This window comes from Phycodurus eques, chromosome 5, assembly GCF_024500275.1.
Source record: "Phycodurus eques isolate BA_2022a chromosome 5, UOR_Pequ_1.1, whole genome shotgun sequence".
NCBI lineage: Eukaryota > Metazoa > Chordata > Actinopteri > Syngnathiformes > Syngnathidae > Phycodurus > Phycodurus eques.
The window spans coordinates 25,874,157-25,897,405 of NC_084529.1; the positions used below are offsets into that span (position 1 = coordinate 25,874,157).

The following is a 23,249-nucleotide window of genomic DNA, read 5'->3' on the forward strand; positions in this document are numbered from 1 at the left end:
CCAGGATATATGGTGGATCCGGGTTTGGAGAGCCGCCCGGATGAAGTGGTTCCAGCCGGGATGTTGTTGTGCTGTCCTCCTGGCAGAGTTGGGAGTAAGTCATATATTTGTAAGTCATAAGTCTCAAGTCTTAAGGCCCACCGCACACCAAGCGACAAGACCGAACGCGACTGAATTGTCGCACAGAGTGTAGGGTTCTGCCACTAGTTTTCATGAGTTACATGCTAACCAACCGTTGACATGTAGTTAGCATCAATTAAAAAAATCAAATCACAGTTGAAGATGTCACAGATGTAAATGGTTCCAAAAACCAGTCTTTGTTGTCCATTACTTTGTTGTTTTAAAATAAACGCATAACCGACATGAACCTAAGTTAATGTTTGACCAGCTATCAGTGAGTTCAATTTTGACGTGAATGTACCTTACCTGCCTTTGTGGGTTTTATAGTAACGTAACGGATGAAGTTAAATGTCGTAGTTGTTGTGTCTCTTATTTTTGATTTGCAAACCTTGCATGTTGCCAATTCTCTTTTTTTTTCCAATTTTATCAAAAACTTAATTCTTGAATCCAAATGTAGCCATCTTAGGAATTCTTGCGATGATACCTTCTTCATGAGATGGCCTCTGCACTGGGTTGCCAGGTTTCTATGCATGACACACACAAAAAACACACACACTGTCTTGTAAAACAATGGCAAAACGTAAACAGGCAAAACTTGTCAAGTCATAGTTCAAGTCCAAGTCAAGTCAAAATTGGAAACTCATGTGACTCAAGTCCCCCACTTCTGTCTCTTGTTTCTCCAGGATGTCAGATGGATCCAGCAACTTATGCTGGATCCAAGTGTTCCCCGAATACAAAATATATATAAAAAATTATTATAGGCCAGTCAGGCCCAGTGGGTTGTTTCCTAGGCAAAATGGGGAAAAGGGCCATGCTGCCCCACCCAGAAATATTAATTTAATCGCTGTTCTGTAAGAAATAGAGAAGACACATTCAACACAGCAACATATGCTGGATTTTCCCTGATACAAAATCTCCAATAAAATGTTTTTATAGGTAAGTCAGGCCAGCTAGGCTGTTTCCTTGGCAACATGGGGATGGGGGCCACGCTGCCCCACCCAGTCAGCAGAGAGAGGACAGGGAGAGTCATGAAGAACAGATACACACTAAGGACAAAGACAGAACAATGAAGCCTATTTATACACGTGAATTTTACATGTTTGGATGACTACTCTGTATTAAATCAAAAAGACACCTTATTGGACCTTATTTTGTTGAGTAAAGTCTCTGTAAAATTTAGTTTTTCACAGAATGGAGAAGTCCCATCAATTGGTCGCTCTCTGTCCATAGTGATGAGCTATCAGAAGCAAAAACATGACAAAAATATTGTTAAACACATCAAAAACAAACTAATTAAATTGATGTGCAGTCAACCTTACCTGGTTATGATTGCGAGAGACTGCTGACTCTTTTTCCAGACAGGAGAAGAGGTGACAATGAAAGAAACACTGTTTTCTAAAGTCAAGTGTCACGGGGGAGAGATACAGAAAGATTTGATTGGTGAGGTGAAATCCCCGCAAGTGAACCTCTCCTGCTAATGATGTCTTCACTGGTCCTCCAGGGCATTCCGTGCTCACAAACAAAAACCATGGTGAGTGTACTGTACATTACTCCTTCAGGTTGCTCACACTTCTAGTAGCTGGATAACATCCATCAATCCATCTTCTTTAGCGCTTGTCCTCATTAGGGTCACGGGCGAGCTGGAGTCTAGCCGAGCTAATTTCGGGTGAGAGGTGGGGTACAGGGAATATACAGTATAGACATTCACATTCACACACCTATGGACAATTTAGAGTCTAACATGTATGTTTTTGGAATGTGGGAGAAAGCCGGCATACCCGGAGAAAACATGCAAACTCCACACAGAAAAGCCTGAGCCCAGGTTCGAACCTCCAACCTCAGAACTGTGTGGCAGACGTGGCTAATCACAAAGCTCACCGAATAATATATGAATTTCTATTTATTATTTTAATGTATTTTTATTTTTTTGGGCACTTTTCGGGGCAATAAAACTATCATATTTTCTTTATAAAAAAGAAATTTAGTGTTTATTTTATTTCTATGTACACTGTATATATATTTCTATTTTGCCGTTAAGGGCACTCACTTAAAAGAAGCAACAGCAATAAAATCTTTATTTCTTTAATTGAAAAAAAGAATTGCTAAAGTAGCAAAACATTTTTTGATGTATTTTATCTGAACATATATCTCAATCAATTTTTACTATTATTTATATATTTAGGAGCTTTTCAGGGCACTTGATTCCAACAAACAGCTATTTATTTATTTATTTGCGTGCCTTACTGTTCATCTAAACTTATTAAATTAAATGTCGGCAATTAAATGCACAGCAAATGGTAAATTAAACAATTACTAACAATATCTTAAAATGTAAAAAAAAGATAATATAATGGCAAATTTGATCAATCAATACAATACTGTAAAGTATTCGCCTTATCCAAAAATAACACAAACACCGACCACTGGAGGTCGCTGTAGTTTATCACTCGGTAACAAATCTCACAGAAAACCGCGTGGTTTCCAAATCCCGTTCCTCTTTTGAACAGCCTCCTAAAATGGTAGGTGCTATCGTCTACGTCCCTGTGTTTGAAAATCCACGTCAATCTATGTCCATCCTCGTTTGAAACCACTTGCACCTACCATCCGATGATTGATAATAGCACACGAACTCACATTCTACATTAGCGCTAACAATTTGTGTGATTGTTTGATAAATTTGGCTACTACGCTGTCGGTTTTCTGTTAGATCTGCAGGCCCTTTCTTGCTGACAGTTTAAGTCGGTTCAATGAAGTTAACACTCGTTATCCTCATGTACGTAGATTTTACGTAAAAGTATGTCGCTTAATAAAACAGTAGTTTAACAAAACGAGTGAAGTGTTTTTGTGCTAGTCGAACGGAATACCGGCATTTGGATCAGCCACATAGCATACTAGGCAGTGTGAGAGCCAGAACTGAATAATCCCTTGTCGATATATTCTTGAACTATTACCTTTATTTATCGTTAAGCATCTTACAACGGCAACTACCGTGCTAACAATATTGTTACTGTGCTGTTAAGCAACCGGAGTTAGTCACAAGCTAACTAATTTGTGGCCTCATGTTTCTCTAAATTGACCTTATCTTTTGACAGCCTACTAAAACGTCCAAGACCAGGAAGCTCCGTGGACATGTGAGCCACGGACACGGTCGCATTGGTAAGAACCTATTTATCTTGTTTCTATCTTAATTTGACAATGTGTTGGTGGGACTGTACAAAAATGACCCATTTTGTGGTGTCCTTCCACAGGCAAGCACAGAAAGCATCCTGGAGGCCGTGGTAATGCTGGTGGCATGCATCACCACAGGATAAATTTTGATAAATAGTAAGTAAGCAACACCCATGTTGACGTTAAACCTCCCAAAAATGTCTTTAAACTGCCATTGTCAGCTGTATACCAACTTGAACTTGTGGTGAAGTAAAGACAAGTAGACATGCACTTCTAATCAGTGTAAAGACAAGTGGACATGCACTTTTAATCTGGAAATGTATTTTACACTGCCGTGGTGTTGCCAGAGCTGCCAAATGTTACAAAATGTCCGTATTTTGTTATGGAAATCATTGAACGCTGACTCGTTACGGCTGTAACACCGATTGTTCCGGATATTAGGGGCCGATATTACTGGCCAGTACGGTGCTGTGTCCGCCCACCGTGACGAACATTTCATAAATTAATTTGATGAAATAAACACTATTTTGGGGGGGGTATTAAAAAAATAATAATAATAAGCTGCTTGCGGGCACGCTGTTTTATTAGGTCCCCCGGCTGCCAAGCCACAGCGGTGAAAATTCTCTTTGTGACCGGTGTCAACGCATTGTAAATCACTAATCACGGAACCATGGAAGCGAATAAACTAGCACTTCTTACCATGCTCCTTACACGTATCATTTACGTTACCACAAAGGGAGGGCGAGGAGTGGAAAAGCATGATGCTAATGACTATGTTCTGCAATTGAACACTATGCAGAATTAATTTTTTATCCTATTACATAATGTACTAATAAGATAAAAACTAATGATCTTGACAAAATATGGAAAGTCAGACAAATTGATTCTGGAAGTGAATTTCTATAGGTTTGCAGCTCTGTGTTGCAGTTTTTGTATTAGTTTTTAAGTAATCTGTTAACGTGGATGGCAACTGTTGTGGTCACAAACCTGTTTGGCAAAGCTTGTTACGAAGGGATCACGGGTATCATTCCCCAGCATTTGTAAGCCCCTTTCACGCTGTCTACCCGGTAAAGTGTAAGTTGAAGGTGTAATGGTAGTCGGCATTCAGTCACGTGTCCCTATTAGACTAAACTTTTTTTGATTGACATTGCACATTCACACAGCTGTTGCAGCTTCTCACATTTAGATGTGTGCTACGCAAGAGCGGTGACTGATGATTGCTTTCAACGTAAGGCGTGGGCAGTAACTCTCAGGCGTTAAACTTCACATATATATCGAGGTGTTATACCTTATATACTGTGTCATAAGTCAGCAAATTTGCTGTTTGACTTCAGCTTTCCAGCACTCATATGTTACACACAGGACATTGAGTAAGTTGAAAGGGCTTCCACAACGTGAAGTGAGTTGGCCTTGGTGGAAGCACAAAACCCCCAAATTGCTCCCTGGATGTGGAAAAAGCTGTCTCCTGTTGGGCATGAAGCAGTTTTTGTAAAAACTATCTTCTAAAAACCATTGTGTATAACACCATTTCCATCAGTGTTCAGTGATAAATGATGCCTGCCAAGCTTGGGATGGTACATTGGGTAAATGCAGTCTGTCATAATTGTCTTGTCATGTCTTTATTTTCCTACATGGATAATTTCACTCGTTATGCCATGATCACGGCTTCAACTTCTGACAGCTGTTCTCAAACTGTCTTCCGGTCACATTGGTACAATGGTGGAGCCTGGATTTATTGCCTGTTTATTGTCTTCACTTTGATGGTAATGTGTCATGACTAGTGTGCTTACTGTTTACGCTTCCCTAATTGCTTAAATGCAGAAAGAGAGAAATTTCTCATCTTTTAGTTCATGACATTTTAAATCTCTTGATACATGGGTAAACATTAAGCAAAGATGGAATATACAACAGAACACGTAAAAACTATTGGTCATTGTAGATGTAGGACACAGATATGTTGTTGTTTTGTTTTGTTTTAGACACTAGAGTCACATCTTGAGACTGGCTTGTCTTGATGTGCTTGAGTCCTCTTGGAGAAAACCATTGCTTCTATTTACCAAATTGCTTCGGTTGTAGGGCACTCAGCCACATGGACAGTCACAATAAACACTTGGTTTTTGCCTTAACTGCTTCTGCCCCTAAAATACCCCATGTTTTTACGACTAATTGACACTGTGTAACATGAGTCTTTAATGTTAATGTCTCAGCTCATAGCTTGTGTGTGGAATACTTGGCAATAGTATACTGACAAAATTGACAAATCTGGAGTTACAAGTCAAGTTAGGACAACATCTGCCCAATCTAATGAGCTCACGTATCATAGTTGTTACTTATATGGTTAACCTAATAGCATAATTGGCTGTCTTTTTTTTTTTTTTTTTTTTTTTTTTTTTTACTTTTTGGGAAAACTGGGAGGGGGAAACTGATTAAACACACAAGAAGAGTCCAGTTACCTCACTTAAACTTTTGCGGATTACCATGACCTGGATAACTGAGATTCTACACAGACATATAGTAAAAACACCACATTGGTATTTTTTATTGCCATTATGAGAGTAAGTTAAAAATGACTTAAGCAATTATGCGATTAGGCTAACAATGGTTTAATTACCTTGTTTTATTCAATTAAAGGGACAAAACATTCTAAACAGTTTAGTTCCTGATACGTTTTTGTCAGCATGTTCTAATTAATGACTGTGTGCCCTCAGCCACCCTGGGTACTTTGGCAAGGTGGGCATGAGACATTACCATCTGAAGAGGAACACCACCTACTGCCCCACCATTAACCTGGACAAGCTGTGGACGCTGGTGAGCGAGCAGACCAGGCTCAACTTCAGCAAGAAACCCGACGGCCCTGCGCCCATCATCGACGCTGTGCGCGCCGTAAGTCCCAACTCATAACGCCAGTAAAGTTTTCATGTCTGTTTAGGATTTTAAACTTTTTTTTATTTTATCGTCAGGGCTACTATAAAGTATTGGGCAAAGGCAAGCTGCCAAAACAGCCCGTCATTGTCAAGGCCAAGTTCTTCAGCCGACGGGCTGAGGAGAAGATCAAGTCTGTGGGAGGAGCCTGTGTGCTGATGGCGTAAATGCATATTCGGTGTTTTGGAAAAAATAAACTATACAAGTACACGTGATTGTCACATCTTTTATTATTTTTTTACTACTGTCTCAAATTTGATGTTTGAATTCAAAAACCTTGTCATTAAAAATGACATTTTGAAATCAACACTGTAAAAGTCTTAAATGCCATCCTGTGTTCCAATTGTGTCAAAAATGTCTATTTTGTTGTGTAAATGAGTTATATTTAGGTAGTTTGTGTTTATGATGCTACCCACAAGCTGCAATCACACTTTTGACTTATTTCATACAGAATTAAAAAAATGTCCATCCATCCATCCATTTTCAACAGCGCTTATCCTGGTTAGTCAAATTTGCTCAACCTTAATTACATGTAAATATGATGTAAATGTATTTTTTGGAAAGGGAATTACAGTATTGCTCAAGCATAGCTTACAAAAATTACATTACACAATTTCATATTATAAAAACTAAATCACTGATGGTGTAGTTTTCCTGACTTCAGTGAAAGCAGCGTGGGTTCAGTTCCTACTCAGTGACGGTGTGAATGTGAGTGCGAATAGTTGTCCGTTTCTATATGTGCTTTACGACTGACTGGCGACCAGTTCAGGGTGCAGTCCGCCTTTCGCCCGAAGTCGGCTGGGATAGGCTCCAGCACCCCACGACCCTGAACAAAATAAGCTCTATTGAGAATGGATGGGTGGATTAAAAAACTACCCTATACCACAAGCAATGTTTCTGGTGTCCAAAAATGTGACCAAATGGGAAATAAAAGAGTTTTACGTCAATATTTATCAAAGTAACTGTTACACACAGCTACCATTATAAAAATACATGTTGGTTTAGCACACCTATATCCTAAACAAAAAGTAGACATTTATCATCTGATACAAAGTGAATAATAAATGTTGCTTAGGATGCCTATCTGTTTCCCAAATATAATCATGAAAGAGAGGCTTTAACTTTTTGCACTTTGTAGGTTATTGCTTTATGAATTTCACTAAATTTGGAGTACAATACTGTACGGGGGGGGGGGGGGGGAGTCAGAGCTGCCCTATCCAATATGGTGGGCGCGATGTCGTATGGTTGGTCCGGCTTGAAACGTCCATGTTTATATTTCCTGAAGGCGTGTCTTAAAAATGCGGGAGATTTCTTCCCTTTCGGTCTGTCTTGTAGTGAGTTGTGAAAGGTGTCATTGCTCTCGTTAGTGAGGTGGTAGCTCTGTAAATACGGACGAGGTGACGACTCTAGGCCAGGTAAACCTTGGGAAGTTTGACATGTTGACGTTTTTGTTTGTTTAATTCGCTCCGTTTTTTACGTGAGCTAACGATTAGCTCACGCGAGACTTTACTGACGTCGTACTAGAGTGGAGTTGTACTGACATCATTTCGATTTACAAACTTCGTACTCCGCCGACAAAAGCAACGCAGTTTATTATTTTCTCAAACCTGTGCAGGTAAAACGTGTTCCGCGAACGATATTCATGCATGCGCAGTTAATTTAAGCTAACTGGAAAAGAGAGAATGGAGTCAAAGTTTTGAGAGCTGACATTTTGTGGTCCTTTTCGGGTGAGTGAAACCATGAACCCCACATAGAAATTCATGTGAATCACCACGAGCATATTTTTACAAGTTCACAAGTTTCATATACGGATTCTTATTCTGTTTTATTTTTTGTTCGTTTTATTTTTTTAAGACTTCTGCTGTAACACGTGGAAATTCATTTTGGCGGATTATTCAAAGTTTTTCTTAACGTAATACAAAAAAATATAGATGTTGTGCTCTTGGTTTGCACCAATAGACAAAGTCCTCCATTCTGTCACTATGATTACAAACTGGAATATTTCCAGTGCTGTCACAGTTATCCCATAATGTCATGTGACAAAAATAATTATATTCATAAACGTCTTGTTTCCTCCTCACAGGTGAGCCGGTATTTCTCATGGCGACGTTAACTGAACTACAGAATTCTCTGCGACAGACTGCTCGTCTGGGACTAGAGGTTCTGGAGCGGGCCTCCAGGCGGAAGGTGGACTGGAGCGAGCCGCCGCACACCTACACTCCCGTGGCCGATGAAGATGGGGCAGTATACAACAAAGTGAGGCCTGTTGATTATAAATGAAACTCTTCCCTTCATTTCCACATTGTTTTTTGATACCAAGATGGTGCCAAAGCAATCCTTTTATATTAGACAGGGCTTTGGCATGACCACAAAAACAGAGCAGAGGATATTGGACAAGTAAGAATACTGTTACTTTAGAATAATATGGCTCAAGTAAAAGTAAAAAGTAGTCCTCTACTTGAGTGAGAAAGTACTCAGTGGAAAAAAGTACAAGTACTGCAGTGGATATACAAATATACACACCCCTATCGAAATAGTAGGTTTTTGTGTTGTACAAAATTTTGACCAAGATAAATCATTTTGAAACCTTTTCCACAATTAATGTGACCTAGAATTTGCACAACCCAACTGATTTATTTGTGTATCTTTTTGAGAGGGGAGGTGAAAATAAACAACTGAAATAAACTTGAATGCGATGGACTTGCATTGGAGGTCACCAAGGCAAAATGGATGTTCTGTTTTAACTGGTCTTTTATCTGGTTAAAGTTTTTAGATAAAATACAAATAAATCTGGTTGCACAATGATGTACTCTCTCTTATAATTGGCATGTGGCTGTGTTCAGAAGTAACAGATCACATTCAAACTCATGTTCAATCGGTGTCCGCACACACCTGCCACCATTTCAAATTTTAAGTCCGCAAAACCAACAAGACATGGACATGGCCTTTACAGAAACATTATTTGCTTTAGCCACTAAAATGAGTGAATGAAGCTGTTTGCTGACCAGACGTATTGATAAAAAGTGGTTTATAGCGGCTGTGGCTGAGAGTATGAAGTGGGAATAAGAACAGTTAGTAGAAAACGGAGCAAAACTACAACAGCAGCATATGGCAGAAAATCTGTGAGTTAGCCCGGGAAACTAAATTAGCGGTCTACATCACCACTCAGTGCTTCTTGCAAAGCAATATAAACGGATGTTACGCAAATGCAACACACCAGGCACAGAAGATGCTAATAAGTCATTTTTTTTATTCACAACAAAGTTGGACTCAAATGCACTTAAACTGGTACAGAAAATGCAAATCTGTAATTTTTTGTTTATAAGTTGTTCTTGTTGTTTATCAGAAAACTATGGCAGAGCTGCAGGAGGCCTTTTCCACCATCGTGGAGTTCATGGCAGAAACAAACATTCATTGCAAAGTCAGTCACCTGATCTCCCCCTACAGACTCCAAAGCAGGTCTTATTTCAACTCAACTGTGTACGTGTGTGTTGCAGAGGTTCTACGACTCAGTGGGATGCTCTCGAGGTCCCGACATCGAGAAGAAACACGCGTCTCGCTTCCATAGACACATCGGGGCGGCCCGGAACACGTGTTCGCCTCGACTTGGACATTACGTGCGTACAACATAGCTTAGCAGATAACCGCAGCGTCTTTTTAAAGTGAGTTCCGATTGAAATGACAAAGACATTTAATTTTACAACTACTGACCTCTGCTACTGAAATACAGTGGTCTATATTTATAATTTACTCCTATAAGTTAAAATTTATATATATTTTTTTAGACCATAATTTGATACAATGTCTCCACCACGTTTTAGCGTGCGCAAAGCATTGTGGGAATGATGACTTAGAATGGCTGTTTTAAAAATGTTTACGTGGGAACAACTTTTATCGTCAGCGAAAAGTGTTAAAAGGCCATACTTCACCGCTTTTGGATGCAATTTCCAATCAGGACGGAATGCCAAAAAGGAGGTAAAACATTCATAGCTTTCCCAAAGAGAGAAAGTTGACGAAACGGTGGGAGGATGCGTTCGGAAGAGTTGAGCTGCCGAAAGATCCCCGGCTGTGTTCTCGTCACTTCAGCCCAGATTCTTTCTTTTAGTCTTTCCTCACAAGGAGCCTAAACGGCCGCGTGTGAGAAGCAGAAGCCGAGCAAAAAGACACGAAAGACAGGAGGCGCTGGCCACGTACTTGGAGCCGCCCACTTTAGTGGTAGCTACAAATACACCACTGAATATGACCAACTCGAGTTTCTTCACACCGGTCATCTTCATCCTCATTTCTTGTCTTCCTCATTTCCCTGATGACACTATGGCTCGAACTGAAATGGCTGAACAGCGTTCCATCGCTGCCAGGGGTTGCTACTGTGGCTACTGCAATAAACTCTGGGCGTCGGGCACATCCCCATTTGACGACACTACCCAGAACGCACTGCGATGAAAAAACAATGGCGGCCTATGTTGAAATTACGATTTGTAAAAATATATAAATCTGGAAATGATTATCGAAAGTTGTATCTTATGTTACTCCAGTCGAAAGAGATCATTTATACCAAACATCATTGCAAACGGAGTTCACTTTAAGCACTCGAATGAACTTCCTGCTATATTGCAGTTCGTTTGTGCCTCCACTATATAGCAGATATTTTAGGTTGTCATTTATGGATTTTTACAGTAGGCCGGCACGGTGGACGACTGGTTAGCACATCTGCCTCACAGTTCTGCGGTCTTGGGTTCAAATCCTGGCCGCGCCTGTGTGGAGTTTTCATGTTCTCCCCGTGCCTGTGTGGGTTTTCTCCGGGCACTCCGGTTTCCTACCACATCCCAAAAACATGCATGGTAGGTTGATTGAAGACACTAAATTGCCCATAAGTGTGAATGTGAATGCGAATGGTTTTCTTTCTATGTGCCCTGCGATTGGCTGGCGACCGGTTCAGGGTGTACCCCGCCTCCCGCCCGAAGATAGCTGGGATAGGCTCCAGCAGCCCGCGACCCTAGTGAGGATAAGCGGTAAAGAAGATTGATGGATGGATGAATTTTTACAGTATACATTCATAGCTAAAAACATTAGCATCCTAGGGTTCCCAATGTTTTTAGCCTTGATTATATAAAATACTTGTATACTTTTTTTCTCTCCCCTGACTGTCTGACATGGACTAAACGTTTCCTATTTTAGGTCAATTAGGATTACCCAAATGATTTCTATTTGCTAAATGCCAGCATTAACGAGATTATTTTTTTTTTAGACACAGATGCATATGTATATATATATATATAGAGAGAAAGAATACAGAATACTAAAACTAAGACTATGGTGCATTCCCTGTCATGTACGAATTGGGGATATGTCGCCACTGTAGGAACAGAACTCTGTCATAAACTGATGAGGATCCCCTGTAATCATTTGAACCTTGTTCATTCCTGGTTTCCAGGCCCACAGTCAGGGTGCACCAGAGGACTTCTACGTGGAAGTGGCTCCCGGATCGTACACCATCAGCGCCAGCCGGCCCGGATCACAGCAGCAAACCAAGATGGTCGACCTCGATGCTGGCGATACGGTCAGCATCACATTTAACCTCTGAACCAGTGTGCATGTAGTGCCTGTGTGTGTGTGCTTACATCAAGTTTACATTTATTTTCTTATGTCAAAATATTATCTACTATCTATTTTTGTAGTCTGAATGTTTTTATTCACATAAAATGATGCATTAGAGTCTGACAATAAAGTAAAACTTTTATTAAAAAAACAATAATAATAATTTTGTTGTCTTTGTCGGGACTGGAAATCGTAACTGATGTCATCCGTGTTTATGTTTAAACATGGATGGCTTCTAAAACCATCCCTCATATTTGTTCTTCTTTCCGTAGAAGCATGAAGCCAGTGGAATCGAGAGCTGTGATTTGACGTAGAAGCAGGGAGTGGGTTGAACCAAGGGCTGCGATTAGCTGTAGAAGCAGGAAGCGAGTGGAACTGAAAGCTGTGATTGGTCGTAGAAGCAGGAAGAGAATGCAACCGAGAGCTTATTGGACTCAGTGGCTGGAACCAAGAGCTATGATTGGACGAAGAAGCAGGGTGCAAGTGGAACGAAGAGCTGTGATTGGACGTAGGAAGCAGGACGTGACTTGAACTGAAAGCTGTTATTGGACTTTGAAGGAGAAAGCCGGTGGAACAGAGAGTCGTGATTTATTTGGCTTAGTTGCAGGATGTGCCTGGACCCGAAAGCACTGGTTGGTGTTAGAAGCAGGAAGTCGCTGGAATGTAAAGCTATGATTGGAAGCAGGAAGTTATTGAAACAGCTCTTGCCCATGATGACCATAGATATGGGGATGGGGATGATGGTGGAAAGGATTATGTAATTATTTTATGAATATTATTATGTAATCGCAAGTGTCATTGTGAGATAAGATTAATTGTACGACCTTGACGGAGCATGCGTGTGACCTGAAACAAAGCGTGTGAATGCATTCATACACTTTGCGACACCCTCTGTTGTCATCCGTCTCCATGGAGATGGCGTCAAGGACCGACTCAAGACCACTCACTGTGACACGTATTTCTGATGTGCATTTCCATTCGGCGCGGTAATGTCAGCTTAAAAAAAAAATCATAGTAGTTCCCAATACTGAAGAAGATAATAATATCCACGAACACCACCCTAACAACTGCATGGTGTCTTTTTAGTTACACAACAAGGTGGTGTGCATTACAAACTAAAAATGTGAATGTCTTAAAATTACACTTGGCCTCACAATACTGCTTCTAAAGAACCTTAGTGACCATCTAAATTTAGCTTTTTCTGTGACAAGGATGCAAATGACCTTCCAGTCGGGCTGCACAATTAATTGAATTTTAATCGTGATCATGCCAGGATTAAATTAACTGGATCGTCGGTGATATTTACAATTCTAACGCAGGCTCTGCTGCATATCTTATCAAGCATTTTCTCTGCCAGTATCATATAGTCACCATCATTCAAAAGTTATAATCATTTTGTTTCAAAGTATCATGTTGGGTTGAAAATCATTCTCATTGTTTGAAAAGTAGTTCAACAAAAATGGGTTTTCTCGAACAAAATAAATAATTGTGATTTAATGATTGTGATTACAATATTGCTAAAAAATTGTGATTATCATTTTGGCCACAATTGTGCAGCCCTATCTTCCGGTGCTACTTGAGGCAGGAATTGTATTGCTTTTGGCCTCTGTGTGTTGATGCCAAGTTGATGGTATTTCGTTTTCTGCAGAGAGACAAAAAAAAATATTGTCCATTCTAAGAATCTTCCTTCATTTTAAAATCTAAATATAATTTAACTATCAATAGTACAATTATTCAAATTTATAAATCAAATATTTGAATAAAAAGAACCAGTCATCCTAGTACCATAATTGCCAAAGTTTGGAACATACTGTTGCAATATCAATTTTTTTATTTTTTTTTTAAATACAAAATTGCCCTCCCCCAAAAATTATTTTCTTCATTTCTGTGTAGATTCTCAGTCATCCAGGTCATGTCTCCAAATGTTGAATCGAGGGAGCTGGGCTCTTTGAATTTGTTGTTTTTGTCTTGTTTCCCAAAAATGTTTAAAAAAAAAAGGCAACGATGCTGTAAGACTTAGGCCACTATGATATTAGGCTAATGAAATAAATAAATGTACAATATTTCAGATTTATATGATAGCTAATTATTATATATACAGTATATTACGACAATTAAAAACTAGGACTATGAATATTTTACTTATATTAAAGCACTAATATATTAAATTGGATTTATTATTTAGTCTAAACTTAAATCATTGTAATTTGAAATAAATTCTTAATAGAAATTGAAAACGATTGTTAATGTAATAAAACAAGAATTTTTGTTAAATATTTTTTCTTCGTAATTTTGTGTATATACTAATCCTTTTAATAAAAAAAATATTGAACGCTTAATAAAAACAATTGAACAAATAAATAAATGTATTTAATAATTTTTATTATAGAATAATATTCCCATATTTTGACTATTTAGACTTGCACAGAGCTGGGATTGGCTCCAGCACGACTGCGACCCTAGTGAGGATAAGCGGTACAGAAAATGGATGGATGTTAAAAAAGAATTCCTAGATAAAAACAAAAAATGTTATGAGTGAAAAGCTACATTCATCAAATCCATTGAAAAGGATGTATCGCCAATTTTCCACTCCAACTAAAACCATGATACAACATGTGTTTTTATATGAAAATAGAATTTGAGGCAAACATTTTTCAATCAACAAATCTCTGAATGGTCACATATCGAGTTCTCCAAAGAACAACAATCTTCTCTGCTTTTGATATATATTTTTAAATAACAAATGTACATTTTTTTTAAAATGGTTGCCCAATGAAAACATATTTTTAAATAACAAATGTACATTTTTTTTAAAATGGTTGCCCAATGAAAACGTATCTCAAATCTGAAAAGGGGAGGGGGACTCATAATTAACATGAATGTAGAATATGCTCACCCCTTGTTTGGACGTGCCAAGGTTTTTGAGTCTGTCTAAAGGGAGCAGTTCTGCAGAATCCTTGTGCAGGAACTGGATCGCCTGCTTCACCCCCTGGACAACCACCAAAAAGTCTGACGAGGCAATCTTTTTTTATTCTGACAGGATTTTCCCACAACATCCTTCCCAGGCACGTCAAGCCTGAAAACAAATGTCATTTAATAATAGAGTATGGTAAGATAATAATAGCTTAGATAACTATAAATGTACCTTATCTAGTAAAAACAACTCATTATAATCTATAATAAAATTAAAATGTATACTAATAAACAAGTAAAAATGCATATATTGATCTGTATTAAATATTGTGCTTGCTCTGGGAAATGTGGTTTTATGGTAGCATCATTTCCTGTAGTGTTTCTTACAAAATATGACAAAAATACAACGTATAACTACTCAACTCATAAAAACTGTTGTTCAATAAGGGAGAAAGTACTCATATTTGCTTCAAATACCCGGAAAACACTTTTTATTCCTAAAATGTCAGTTCAAAACTCAAGCAAGCACAGTGCTCTGTTGTGATTAATTGTTCTTAATATGCATGTGGTATTTTTACCACATGCATGCCCTACTTCAATATGGTCAGAGTTGCGACCTAGAGCTTTTAGAAGTAATGCACAGTAGTGTGTTTTTAAAATATAGTGTTTAATTTTGCGGTGCGGTGGACGACTGGTTAGCACATCTGCCTCACAGTTCTGAGGACTGGGGTTCAAATCCGGCCCCGCCTGTGTGGAGTTTGCATGTTCTCCCCATGCCTGCGTGGTTTTTTTTCCGGGCACTCCGGTTTCCTCCCACATCCCAAAAACATGCGTGGTAGGTTGATTGAAGACTCTAAATTGTCCTTAGGTGCGAATGTTTGCCCGAATGGTTGTTTGTTTCTATGTGCCCTGCGATTGGCTGGCGACCAGTTCAGGGTGTACCCCGCCTCCTGCCCGATGATGGCTGGGATAGGCTCCAGCGCGCCCGCGACCTTTGTGAGGACAAAGCAGTACGGAAAATGGATGGATGTTTAATTTTCAACCATCCACTACAACAGGGGTGTGGTGAGTTGGACAGCGTCAGGGGCAGCTGTGGTCCAGGATGCTTCCTGAAGTCCACAGTCACCTCTACGGTCTTGAGCAGGGGCGGTTTTTGATATGGCCGAGCGGAGAAGCCGCCAAGTGTGGTATTCAGAGGAGGGCGGGGGGGTATTCAACCAAGTAGGTCAGGCAACGTGGTTGCACAGGACAAGACTGCGTTCCTGATGTTCCCGCAGCAGCTGAAGAACCAGATGAGCGTCCATCCCCTTTTTGTCTTCATACCTGCGATCGTGAGTAAACTGCCCCTACATTTTGGTGGGCTTGTTGAAAATGCCTTGGTCTATATTTCTGGGTTTGGTGTTAGATTTTTAAAAAGAGGTCATGTGACAAATGTTGTGCAAGCCTGTTGGCTGCCGCTGTGCCTGGATCATGTGACCAGTCTTACTTAGCCTGAGGAATAATAGTGGTCTCATGATTTCCTCATAAGGCACTGTCAAAGTGGTCAGAGAATCATTCACCAGGCCTCATCTGCACACGGCTTAAAGGTGTCTGTTGTTAGTTACGTTGTCTGTTAGTAATAGGCACTGTAGCGTACATTTGTTTGGATAAAAATGTAATTCATTTGGAAGAAGATACGAAGGAAGGTAAACGCCTGCGTTCACTTCCGGGTTAGTCCGATTTACGCTTTAACGTTCAAATCAAACTAATTTGTCTCGTAAAGGGTCAGTCTCATAATCTAAAGGTTGCTACATTTGATGAAAAACTACTTCTAGATGACAGAGGCTTACTTAAACTCAAAACCAAGAGTGGAATTTTATAGAACATTTAATCAAATCTATGAGGGATCTATAGGGAAACACGAAGAGGCTAACTACAACAAGGAAACACGAATAATGGTGAAAGAAAGAAAATGTGCGTACGAAAAGGAGAATAGAACATCGTGTGTTGGACTAAAGTTGAAAACGTGAGCGTTTAATGCGTCCGGTCCGGACGAGAGCGAGGAAAGATTGTTGGGGTTTTGTGTGAAGTTAGTAATTTCCCAGAAATTATTAGGCACTAATATTGTAGTCTGGCAAACACTGTTGTGTTACTCACCAACGTAGATCAGCTGGTCTTTGGGAGTAGTCTTTCTGCGCATGTCTCAGGAGGCGAGGAGGTAGCTTTGGTGGACGAAAAAGATGCACAATAATTAAACAAAAACAGGCGGGGGAAAGTAGTAGTTCTTCACACGTTTTGTGGGAGGTTGCAACTGTTTCTCTTCCTGCTTTTTCAGGGACTTACAAGCAATTTCAGAGCAATGACGCTTGGCTGGAAGCGTACCTGCTAGTTTTAGTAGCAGCTGCTCTAATCGCCTGGCGGTGGCCCACGTAAAGGCTGGGAAGCCGGGTCTGTTCTCATCCCAGCATTCGCGTTGGCCGAACTGCGTGCCCGACCAAAAGGAGGGGGGATGGTTGGCCGAAGGTCGCCCGGTAGCTGGAGAGCCGATAGCAAGAGCATGTCCGCTACGGCACCTGAGGATGCGTTTCTGCTTGTGGAGCATATAGGACACAATATGGTACTAACAACCACCAATGACTGTTGTTGTCGTTGGTCATTTCAATGTTTATGAAAATCACACTGCACCACATTTCGAAACTAACATCACTAAAATCACAAAGTGGCTGCACTTGTCAAAAGATGAGTAAAACGGTGCTCTCCCGTGCTATATTGTTCTCTTATTTCTATGAATACCACACACATACATACATATATATATATATATATATATATATATATATATATATTGGATACATGTGGGTTCATACATCTAGGTTAGTTACAAAAAAAAAATCTAAATACCTGTATATGAAAATAGACAATATCATTGGATAGAGGAGTGAATCACGAATAAAATGAGCCCTAGTTTGGAGGCATCGGATAAGCATTAAGGATTTTATGCCGCAAATTGGCCCAAACTTTCATTCATTCATCTTCTTTACCGCTTATCCTCACTAGGGTCGCAGGCGTGCTGGAGCCTATCCCAGCTATCTTCGGGCGAGAGGCGGGGTACACCCTGAACAAGTCGCCAGCCAATCGCAGGGCACATAGAAACAAACAACGATTTGCACTCACATTCACACCTACGGGCAATTTAGAGTCTTCAATTAACCTACCATGCATGTTTGTGGGACATGGGAGGAAACTGGAGGCACGGGGAAAACATGCAAATTCCAAATAGGCAAAGCCGGATTTGAACCCGGGTCGTCAGAACTGTAAAGTAGAAATGGCAACCAGTCGTCCACCGTGCCGCCGGCCCAAATTTTCTTGCCCAGAATTCAATGTAAATCATTAAGAAATTTGTTACCGAAACCTTGACTGGTAGAAAAATACCCGTACTTTAGTCTTATTAGTTGAAAATGAGATGTTTAAACAGGCCATTTTCTGAATTTTCAATGGCGTCCACTCGAGCCATCTCATTTTCCGGGTCAAACTGAGAGCGAGCGCATAGTCAGATTTACTTCAAACTTCACAAATCACGACTATATAGTTGCCTATCGTGTCTGAATCCAATGAATGTGTGTGCTTTTAGGAGACTGTATTTCAACATACTGTCTCCTAAAAGCAATAATATTTGAGTGGCAAAAAATATTTTCAACGCACACTGATTTTTTATTTATTTTTTATGATTTTTTATTTATATTGTATTATTTATTTATTTATATTGTAGTCAGTTCCTAACGTTTGTAACAAAATCAACAAACAAATTGTAACAAAAAAAATTCATGGAGTTATGATTTTGTTTTCGCCTGTGTGCGCTTACGCCCAAAGTCTTGGTGTTTGGAGAGGGGGGGGGGCGTCGCGGGATTTCCGGTTCAAGATGGCGGACACTCATGAGTTTGAATGTGATTGGTTAATTTTGACTACTTCCCCTCTCAACTTTTTTTTTTTTTTTTTTCCAATTCAGTTACACAGGTTATTACGATCATAGGTCTGGAAAATGTTGATAAATTATTCGTCTTGATCTCATTTTTTTATATCACAAAAACTTAGCATTTGAAAAAGAGTATGTATATTTTCTATTTATATACATAATTCACATACACACAGCATACGTGGTCGTGTCTGTTTGAAAGACAAGTATAGTTGTAAGGTCGTCATGTTAATATAAACAATCCCTGTTCCTTTTGATAATTCCGTTGTTGTTTGGCGGTTGTGGTGCGTTCAGGTGCTCGGACTCGTGCGTCAGACTGCATTGCCCACACTGCCCTTGTGCTTTCCCACGCGGCCTTGTTTTCAACATGGAAGCTAAACTAGCTCCCCGCACGTCACCGATCGTCGCCAACGACGCCCGAGCCGGCCATCGTTCGCGGGGGGAGGCCACACGCGCAGTCTGCGCATCGGGTGGCTGCCGTCACACGCGTGTCCTAGCTACGGCGTTTTGTTTCTGAGACAACGCGAACGTAGAAAAGCGGCGAACAATACGAAAAGCGACGGTGAATGGCGACTGTCAGGGGCCCGGGAACGTGTATGATTCTATTATTTCCGTCCTCTGTGCGAAATGAAAACACAGACACACGTAGACTCTGTATTTGTCACTGAATCTCTAGTTTATGGCGCCGCCATATTGGATGTGGCGAAGTGAGAGCACAAGCTTAAAAAATATACATTGTAAAATTATCACAGAATTTTTTTGGGAGGGGGGGGTGTCAAAGAAAACTTGCAATATTATGCTCTTGTTTATGGGTTATTTAAAAAAAAAAAAAAAAACATTTCCTCGATCCATCCATCCATTTTCTACCACTTATCCGAGGTCGGGTCGCGGGCGCACTTGCTTTAGCAGGGACGCCCAGATTTCCCTCTCCGCAGCCACTTACTCTAGCTCTTCCGAGGGGATCCCGAGGCGTTCCCAGGCCAGCCGAAGAATATAGTCTCTGCAGCGTGTCCTGGGTCGTCCCCGGGGTCTCCTCCCGGTGGGACGTGCCCGGAACACCTCACCAGGGAGGTGTCCGGGAGGCATCCGAATCATATGCCCCAGCCACCTCACCTGGCTCCTCTTGATGTGAAGGAGCTGCGGCTCTACTCTGAGATCCTCCCGGATGACCGAGCTTCTCACCCTATCTCTAAGGGAGAGCCCGGACACCCTGCGGAGGAAACTCATTTCGGCCGCTTGTATCTGGGCTCTTGTTCTTTCGGTCACGACCCACAGCTCGTGACCATAGGTGAGGGTAGGAACGTAGATCGACCGGTAAATTGAGAGCTTCGCCTTTCGGCTTAGCTCATTCTTTACCACAACGGATCGATACAAAATCCGCATCACTGCAGAAGCTTCACCGATCCGCCTGTCGATCTCCTGTTCCATTCTTCCCTCACTCGTGAACAAGACCCCAAGATACTTGAACTCCTCCACTTGGGGCAGGATCTCATCCCCGACCTGGAGAGGGCACGCCACCCTTTTCCGACTGAGGACCGTGGTCTCAGATTTGGAGGTGCTGATTCTCATCCCAGCCGCTTCACACTCAGCTGCGAACTGCTCCAGTGAAAGTTGGAGGTCATGGCTTGATGAAGCCAACAGAAGCACATCATCTGCCGAAAACCAGAGATGCAATACAGAGGCCACCAAACCGGACCCCCTCTGCGCCTAGAAATTCTGTCCATAAAAGTTATGAACAGAATCGGTGACAAAGGGCAGCCTTGGCAGAGTCCAACCCTCACCGGAAACGACTCCGACTTACTGCCGGATATGCGGACCAAACTCTGTCTCCGGTCGTACAGGGACCGAACAGCCCGTATCAGGGGTTTTGGTACCCCATACTCCCGAAGCACCCCCCACAGGACACCCCGAGGGACACAGTCCAACGCCTTCTCCAAGTCCACAAAACACATGTAGACTGGTTGGGCGAACTCCCATGCTCCTCCTGAATCTGAGATTCAACTTCCCGACAGACCCTCCTCTCCAGCACCCCTGAATAGACCTTACCAGGGAGGCTGAGGAGTGTGATCCCCCTACATTTCCTCTAAAAATACACTTTTGCCCCCGGTGAAATAGCATTTTACAAGCTAGATCAGCCATTCGTTTTCTTTACCAATGTATAACAAACTTTTTTTTCCAGAAAAATATAATTTATGAACAAACACACATTGCAGAAAAATACAAGATAAAACAAAACAAGCATACATACAAACGGTGTGCAAAAAAAATTTACACAATGCACAGACAACACAAAAACATACATGTAGCAACAACACAGAAAAAAATAATAAACACTAAACGAATAAAGCACAAACAGCGCACTCAACAAAAATACACACTCAATGCACAAATACAGACAGTACAAACAAAAACACAACCTACAGACACATCATGAACACAACCACAAACAATAAACACCCTCAAACACTCGTACAACACAGAAACATACACCTGAAAACACAAAGATGCTCACAATACACACACAAACAACTTTGTTCATTTTGTTGGTTGTCACTTTATGATGTCCAGTCCATTATTGCATTAGTTGACGTGCAGATTTGCCCCATCCAGTATGGCTGGCACACTGACGTATAACTGCAACGTGCCAACCCGTTGAGTGAGGCGCCTACGTATAATATGGCGATGAGATAGACGTTTACGTTAGCCAATGGAAAAGACCCTTGGAAGCATTGGCCAATCAGAATACGGGTAATTACGATGAAGGCGGGCCCTCGTTGCTAGTGTAATGTTGTCATACACGTTCCCGGTGCCGAGTGTTTCCTGCACTGGTGCATGGTGGTCGAACAGGAGGAATTGTTGGAAATTTTTCCCGAGGTTAGTGTATAAATTGGTTTTTACCCAGTGTGCAGTGTTCCCGCAGCCGTCACCCCGTTAGTGGGTGTGGCTGGCCGTGGCCGGTGCACTTAAGAAGGATGGGGAATGTCGTTCTTCGGCTCGCTTATAGCATTGACTAGTCGGGGCGGGCGAAAAATGCTTATGTTATCATTAATGAGCCCGTCTTGTATACTTAACTCGAGTAAGCGTCGGAAGCTCGGCTGCTAACAGTCGTTAGCTCGCCTTTTAGCACTTTGGCTACCTCCAAAAGAGCGTACGAACACGGAGTTGAACTCACTTTTAGTAGGTTACTTCCTGATAATTTTCACCTTAACCGGAACGACGTCTTACAAAGTCATGACAGTGCTTAAGATGCCGCAGTTAGCACGGATGCTAACTCGTTGATAAAGTGAGCGTTTAGGCGGCCTCAATCGTGACAGCTGTTGAATAAAGTCGACCACGCCACAATACTTTTCGGTATAGAATCTATATGTCCCTATACAAATGTAGAGCGTCAAAAGTTGCAAAAACTCGGTGTGAAATCGATAAAATGATAAGTGTATGCGTCAGGAAATTGTAAACACTAAAGAGGCTGACTTTAAATGCTCATTCCTGTGTTTGATGTACATTTGAAGCACTACATCCTTACTGTGCTAAAATAGATAATTTAACACCACTTTAAAGCTGACCCACATTCAAAAACGTTGAGTTCCCTCTTAAAATCATACTACAACGATTCAGGTATTTGGAAGTATACAGTTCCAGAAATTACCTTGACATAAAAATCGTTTTTAATATGATGTGATTATATTTATGGCCACATTTATATACACTATAAAGTGCCAAAAGTGACTTCTAATTTGTATTTTTGATGTCCATTCTCAGCACAATGTCGTTATTGTGCTAAAATACTAGATTTAACACTATTTTAACGTTGGCTCACATTTTAAATTGTTGAGTTACATTGAAAGTCATCATAAAGTACTAAATTAAACATTTTTTTGTGTCTGATTAAGGTATTTTGAAGTATACAGTTTCAACAAAGTGCTTGGACCAAAAAAAAAAAAAAAAAACTGTGTTTTTTAACACTAGTTATGTTAAGTAAAGTTATTTAAAAACACAATGGTTATAAATTGTCTTCCGAAATACGAATGGTAATTACATTGTTGGAATGCTTATAAAATGCTACTTTTCATCTCTATCAAATATAATCAAACATGTCATCAGCCAAATAGCACAATTGCCCATTTTTGGAAAATAAGAAAAAAAATATTCGACAAACAAGACTACTCCTTTTGCCACAATTCAACATTGGCGGATTACCATGACTGAAAATCTAAGCAGGCAAAAAAAAAACTACATTTTTAGCAAGCACATTAGTACTTCCAATACTATCTACATAAAGCACTTTGAGATTAATATCTTTCTATGAAAAGTGCTCTGTAAATAAAGTTTGATTTGCTTTTGTGATGTTAAAGATGACTTTTAGGTGTAACGTGGCTCCCCCCTTCCCATGGGCTCACCACCTGTGGGAGGGGCCATTGGGGTCGGGTGCAGTGTGAGCTGGGCGGTGGCCGAAGGCGGGGACCTTGGCGATCCGATCCCCGGCTACAGAAGCTGGCTCTCTGGATGTGGAATGTCACCTCTCTGGCAGGGAAGGAGCCCGAGCTGATGTGTGAGATCGAGAAGTTCCGACTAGATA

General features: G+C 40.7%; 3 protein-coding genes and 1 long non-coding RNA gene across 6 annotated transcripts in view; 3 read left to right on the forward strand and 1 right to left on the reverse strand.

The window, feature by feature from the left end:
* Window positions 1–2,578: 2,578 nt before the first annotated feature.
* Window positions 2,579–6,420, forward strand: rpl27a (ribosomal protein L27a). The gene is made up of 5 exons (XM_061678331.1): window positions 2,579–2,639; window positions 3,213–3,276; window positions 3,369–3,444; window positions 5,997–6,171; window positions 6,249–6,420. The coding sequence occupies exons 1-5, from the start codon at window positions 2,637–2,639 to the stop codon at window positions 6,375–6,377; spliced, it is 447 nt and encodes a 148-aa protein (XP_061534315.1). The 5' UTR covers window positions 2,579–2,636; the 3' UTR covers window positions 6,378–6,420.
* A 1,065-nt stretch (window positions 6,421–7,485) lies between these two features.
* On the forward strand, window positions 7,486–13,974 carry akip1 (A kinase (PRKA) interacting protein 1). Of its 3 annotated transcripts, none has more exons than XM_061678332.1 (6): window positions 7,486–7,625; window positions 8,294–8,466; window positions 9,557–9,631; window positions 9,708–9,827; window positions 11,645–11,770; window positions 12,081–13,974. In XM_061678332.1, the coding sequence occupies exons 2-6, from the start codon at window positions 8,311–8,313 to the stop codon at window positions 12,120–12,122; spliced, it is 519 nt and encodes a 172-aa protein (XP_061534316.1). In that variant the 5' UTR covers window positions 7,486–7,625; window positions 8,294–8,310; the 3' UTR covers window positions 12,123–13,974. The 3 variants fall into 3 exon arrangements, with proteins under 3 accessions (XP_061534316.1, XP_061534319.1, XP_061534317.1); XM_061678333.1 differs by lacking the exon at window positions 7,486–7,625 and adding an exon at window positions 7,680–7,937; XM_061678335.1 differs by lacking the exon at window positions 12,081–13,974 and having other exon boundaries at window positions 11,645–11,933.
* Window positions 13,045–17,516, reverse strand: LOC133403373 (uncharacterized). The gene is made up of 4 exons (XR_009768651.1): window positions 17,083–17,516; window positions 16,858–16,922; window positions 14,705–14,884; window positions 13,045–13,450 (listed from the first exon to the last, which is right to left on the reverse strand). It is a non-coding gene; the product is annotated as an uncharacterized LOC133403373 (long non-coding RNA).
* A 4,362-nt stretch (window positions 17,517–21,878) lies between these two features.
* Window positions 21,879–23,249, forward strand: part of znf143b (zinc finger protein 143b) — a 28,117-nt gene continuing 26,746 nt past the window's right edge. Inside the window, 1 exon segment of the mRNA XM_061678336.1 lies at window positions 21,879–21,956. The gene's annotated coding sequence lies outside the window, so the exon portion shown is untranslated.

Excerpts from the sequence above, each read along its gene's own strand:
- rpl27a (XM_061678331.1), top strand. Across the intron at positions 3,277-3,368 it reads CCACGGACACGGTCGCATTG|GCAAGCACAGAAAGCATCCT; the intron begins GTAAGAACCTAT and ends GTCCTTCCACAG. Across the intron at positions 3,445-5,996 it reads AGGATAAATTTTGATAAATA|CCACCCTGGGTACTTTGGCA; the intron begins GTAAGTAAGCAA and ends GTGTGCCCTCAG.
- akip1 (XM_061678332.1), top strand. The coding sequence starts at position 8,311 with ATGGCGACGTTAACTGAACTACAGAATTCTCTGCGACAGACTGCTCGT. Across the intron at positions 9,828-11,644 it reads CGCCTCGACTTGGACATTAC|GCCCACAGTCAGGGTGCACC; the intron begins GTGCGTACAACA and ends CCTGGTTTCCAG. Across the intron at positions 11,771-12,080 it reads ACCTCGATGCTGGCGATACG|AAGCATGAAGCCAGTGGAAT; the intron begins GTCAGCATCACA and ends TTCTTTCCGTAG.